The sequence below is a fragment of the Chiloscyllium plagiosum genome, chromosome 4, assembly GCF_004010195.1.
Source record: "Chiloscyllium plagiosum isolate BGI_BamShark_2017 chromosome 4, ASM401019v2, whole genome shotgun sequence".
Lineage (NCBI taxonomy): Eukaryota > Metazoa > Chordata > Chondrichthyes > Orectolobiformes > Hemiscylliidae > Chiloscyllium > Chiloscyllium plagiosum.
The window spans coordinates 120,917,739-120,923,155 of record NC_057713.1 but is presented as its reverse complement, the minus strand read 5'-3'; the positions used below and the strand labels follow the sequence as shown (position 1 = coordinate 120,923,155).

At 40.1% G+C, this 5,417-nt stretch overlaps 1 protein-coding gene across 7 annotated transcripts in view; it reads left to right on the top strand.

The window, feature by feature from the left end:
* The first annotated feature begins 1,488 nt into the window (after nt 1–1,488).
* The window catches only part of LOC122549363 (A-kinase anchor protein 7-like), a 44,345-nt gene continuing 40,416 nt past the window's right edge, over nt 1,489–5,417 (top strand). For 3 of the 7 annotated variants that reach the window (XM_043689057.1, XM_043689056.1, XM_043689061.1), the window contains exons 1-2: nt 1,489–1,550; nt 2,971–3,057. In XM_043689057.1, coding sequence (XP_043544992.1) covers nt 1,499–1,550; nt 2,971–3,057 — 139 coding nt within the window. In that variant the 5' untranslated portion in view covers nt 1,489–1,498. The other 4 variants (XM_043689059.1, XM_043689058.1, XM_043689062.1 and 1 more) reach the window with 4 other exon arrangements.

Below are 5,417 nucleotides of genomic sequence, written 5' to 3'. Positions count from 1 at the left end.
GAGGGGCAGGATGTGGATGAGATGTATTTGAGGGCATCTTTAACCACGTAGGAAGGGAAATTGTGGTCTCTAAAGAAGGAGGCCATCTGGTGTGTTCTGTGGTGGAACTGGTCCTCCTGGGAGCAGATCCGGTGGAGGCGGAGGAATTGGGAATGCGGGATGGCATTTTTGCAGGAGGTAGGGTGGGAAGAGGTGTAATCCAGGTAGCTGTGGGAGTCAGTGGGTTTGTAAAAAAATCTCAGTGTCAAGTCAGTCATCATTAATGGAGATGGAGGTGTCCAGGAAGGGGAGGGAGGTGCCAGAGATGGTCCAGGTGAATTTAAGGTCGGGGTGGAATGTGTTGGTGAAGTGGATGAACTGCTCAACCTCCTTGCGGGAGCACGAGGTGGCGCTGATGCAGTCATCAGTGTAGTGGAGGAAGAGGTGGGTAGTCGTGCCGGTGTAAGTACAGATGATGGGCTGTTTTACGTAGCCAACAAAGAGAAAGGCATAGCTGGGGCCCATACAGGTGCCCACGGCTACCACTTTGGTCCAGGCCCTGTCAACTTACCCTGTTCAAGCCCCTTAATAATCCTCTGTTTCGATGGGCTATGAGTAAGACAACACTAACAAAATCCTGAATTTTAGCAAATCAGCCCCAGGATTCATCAGTATAATTCATCATATCCATCAATAGAGGCTGAGGCTGGCCCTCATTATCCAGCAATATAGCCAGGTCTTCTACCACCAGCTGGATGTCACAGGAAATTTATTGCCTGATCAACCAGAAGGAGTTTCTCATTGAGTTCATGCTTCGTTCGATTTGATGAGATCTCAGGTTAAAACCTTCATTGTTCCTTTGTGATTTCTGCTGAAACGCTAAGAGATGGGACGCTGGGTTCTAGTAAATACAAGTTAGTGATCTGGATATGGGCTTTGTAACTAATGAGGTGAAGGTCACTATGGCTGGCATTCAACAGTGAGCTTCTTTATGTACTAAATACGTCGTGATCCTTATTCTGGACCCTCCCCCCGGAATAAATACCAACCAACAAGAAACGAAAAAAAGGGCTGTAAATCCGGCTTTATAAATTCTGGGGCATCCGAAATGATAATTCCCTATTTCAACTTTACGACTGTATCCGAGTACGGATTCTTACATAATATTTTAAAGCACCGTAATTGATCAATAACAGTGAAACCATTTAAACCCACGAAGCTTCAATGTCTAACAGGAATTACCACACATTTGAACTGGTATTTCTAAAATAAAAAAAGGCTGTAGGTCCTTAACTCAATATTCGCATAGATTAATCACGTATAATAAACATTTTATTAAAGGTTCCGTCCCCTGAAGATGCCGTTACCTGCAAATATTTGTGACGGGGTGGATCCAATCCCTGAGGGTAAACAATCATCGAAATAGGAGACAGATTTGCAGCAAGATTTCGGGTCAAATATTAACACGTGCGTTGGATAAACTGATTCCCTGCATTTACACGTGGAATTTGTTGTAGGGATGAGACTTTTGCTATTGGAATGGGACCCGGTTAATTTTCAAACCATACTGGGTAATGTTTCATGATTTAGAAAATCTTGTAGGTTTTATAAAAGTTGAGAAAATCCATAGCTAGTCTTGCATGCTACTTCCCAACCATACCAAAGAAATCCAGTCGATTCATTGATTGATTGCTGGTGACTGTTATCCAATCGTCCTTCTTCCCCATAACCACGTTTTTCCTCTTTTTCAACTATTTATTGCCCCCTTTTGAAGATATTATGGATGCTATAGATGTTTTGCTGCCCTGTATGTTAAACTTTAAATTAATCAGTCTTCTTGTACTTATAGGAATTCTCTTAAACATATATGCTCTCTGATTTTTCGCCATTGCAATAGCGTTTCTTCCTCAGTTCATCTTATCAAGGCTATAGTTAACATTTGAACATTCTCTTCATGGAGTACCTTACAGTTTTTCTAATTTCCCAACCTGCAGCTCCTTCCTGTTTGTGTCATCTCATTTCCTTTACAGTGATGTTCTAATAATGTTTTGATTAATGATTTAAGGTTAAGCATTATCTTAATTTTGTGCTAGTGTTCCTAATTATGAATGCTGGGATTTTTAAAGCTTTTAAAATTATATTTGCCAACTGATGAGCACTTATTGTAAACATTGAAAGTAAACCTATAATCTTGCTGTTTATAAGTTTGTACCATTTTGGTGTATGTTGTTTGTAGTAATTGGGTAATCTGCATATATTTGAGTAAGTAGTTCTCTCAAGTAGAGATATTTGATTAAATTTTGCAAGGTCAGGGATAATGTTATATGAACTGTGCCTTGTAATGGTTCATTCGATAATCTGCTTTTGGGAAACTTGTTTTCAACAACTTGAGATTCAATGAATTAAAGACAATTGGATCTGAAGGTTAATTATAACTTTAAAATTGAGCTACAAGCAGTATGCCAAAGCAAAATATGAAGAAAATTTATTTAAACAAGCTTTTGAAAATATTTTCAAATCTTTTTGTTTCCTGATGCTTGAAACAAATTTGAGTAGTTGATTGTAACTCATCAAGGTAGTGCTCCTGTTAATAATCTTCTCGATATTGCCTCCAATCAAGCTTGGAATATTCTCCTTTTTAACTTAAGTTTTTCTTCTCTTGCAGACTTTCTGATATTCAGTCGTTAGGTAGTCATACTATTGAAACAAAAGCTGAGCTTATTCCATCGCAATGTGCCTAGGGTTAAAACACTCTACTTCCTTTTGTTTGCCTTTCTCTGTTTCCATTCGTGCTTGGACACTACTTATCACTGCCAGATAAACATCCAAATGCTTTTGTTTCTTTCAGGTGTGATTCGCATCCTCCTTGTAGAAAAAAATGTTTGACATTACTAATGTTGATGCACTCTTTATCCCATTGGGAAATTGCTATTGCCACATGAGCTGATATTATATTACAACATTTAAAAAGTGCACTTTTTGCTGTGTTAGGTGAATTCTCCCAAGTCTGGTCTACAGCTGCTGATGAACTTGCAGAGCTTCCATTTTATGATGCTGATATTAAAGAACTATTTGACGGTGAGATTTGATTTTAACTGAATAGTTAGATGTCTTTTCAATGATTTAAGATTTTCATCTGATGATTAAAAGTAAAATATTAATGTAAGGCTGCATTGGGGTAATGACTTAACATACATATTTTGAATGGAAAAAGGAAATGAGTTGGCTAAATACATTTTATCCCTGAAGTGGCAAGAAATGAAATTATTCTTCCTGTGGAAGAGTTAAGCAATATTCTTTTTAGATTTCTCTTTTTACCACACCTCTCTTTCTCCTCCTCCCTCCCTCCCTCCCTCCCTCCCTCAACCCACACCATTCTGGAAATGTCCAGCTGTTGGACAGTGGACAAATAGCAATCCGAAGGGGCAGATTTTGCTGAGAAAATATTTTATTCCTTAGTAGGATTTCCACCTGTGATCACCATTTTAAATGGGATAGATTTACAGCAAGTCTGTCTGTTTGATCCACCATTCAGCAGAAATCCACAGTAGTATAATGTGCAACGGGTGGCATGGTGGCTCAGTGGTTAATACTGTTGCCTCACAGTGCCAAGGACCCAGGTTCAATTCCAGCCTTGGGAAACTGTCTGTGTGGAGTTTGCACATTCTCCCGGTGTCTGCGTGGGTTTCCTCTGGGTGTTCCGATTTCCTTCTACAATCCAAAGATGTGCAGGTCAGGCAAATTGGCTATGCTAAATTGCCCATAGTGTTAGGTGCATTAGTCAGGGGGAAATGGGTCTGGGTGGGTACTCTAGAAAGGGTCAGTGTGGACTTGCTGGGCTGAAGGGCCTATTTCTACGCTTTAGGGAATCGTATCTAATCTAATCTAATCTAATCATAAGCCTCCCTTGTTCCTCTGTCACCATCAAGCTAGATGACCAATTTTCATTCAATAGAAACTGGAGAAGTGAATGCAGGGACCATTACCAGGCATACCGGAAAATTAAGGCTATCAACAAGCCAAAGGCCATGCAGATGTATTGCAACTAAGGTTATACTGTCAGCTGCAAAATGCAAATTTGATACATCCACCTTTTTTGTTCCCTCCAGGTTGTTTGCAGGTTATTTTAACTGTGGTCAAACTTTTTAAATCAAGATCTGCAGTTCTCAACTTAAGTTTGTATTGGGTTTTATTTGAGTTTTGAACTTTTGATCACTGCTAGACCATCTTGACAATGATTATTGCTATCTGAGCTGAAAATGTGTTGCTGGAAAAGCGCAGCAGGTCAGGCAGCATCCAAGGAACAGGAGAATTGACTTTTCGGGCATAAGCCCTTCAGGCCCGAAAAGTCAATTCTCCTGTTCCTTGGATGCTGCCTGACCTGCTGCGCTTTTCCAGCAACACATTTTCAGCTCTGATCTCCAGCATCTGCAGTCCTCACTTTCTCCTCAATGATTATTGCTATTCCTATAAAAGAGGTTTGACTTCCCTCTGACTCTGACTCTACCTCCATATGCTTGCTGAGGAAGCTCATATTCAAGCCTCTGTTACATCTTGATTTGCCTGTTAAAACCTGTTTGTGGCCAACCACCAATTCATACCCTCCATAAACTCATCCTTCAAAGTTTTGCTATCTAATCCCTAACTTGTACTAAACCTTGTTAACTGCCCACAATTGTGCTGCTGTCGTGTGCGTGTTGCCATGATCCAGTGTTAATGTTTAAAATTGTCATCCTTTTTTTAATCCCTCCATGACCTTCCCCCTCCAAAGATCTGTCTCTTCAATTCTGGCTTCTGGTACATTCTGGTTTTAGTTGCTTCTCTGTGGCTACCTCTTCAGCCAAAGTCCGGGTTCTGCAGTTGCCTTTTAAAGCTCTTCTCTACCTTCTTTTATGATCTCCTTAACATCTACCTCTCGCTTAAATTTGAGCATCTGATTTAAGATCTGGTTTGAAACAAAATTGTCTGATTATGCTTCGCTGAAGCATCTTTGGCTGTTCTACAGTTTTTGTTGCAATACATGCAAACATAGGTTAAAGAGCCCTGTTGCATCCAGGTTAGCTTGGGATTCACTTTTTTTGATTGAGATTGTGCTGGTATGCTGCATAGTCCATGTGCATGGAAAAATAGTTCACTGCATAAAATGCTTTTTGAGTTTTTAGTATTTTAGAGTCTTAAAAAAAAATCCAAACTGATCATTTGGAATCAATGGAGCCTCAATGAAACAGTCAAATTAAAAAGAATTTGCATTACCAGTGATTTAGAACATAGAACATAGAACAATACAGCACAGAACAGGCCCTTCGGCCCACGATGTTGTGCCAAACATTTGTCCTAGCTTAAGCACCCATTCATGTACCTATCAAATTGCCGCTTAAAGGTCGCCAATGATTCTGACTCTGCCACTCCCACAGGCAGCGCATTCCATGCCCCCACCA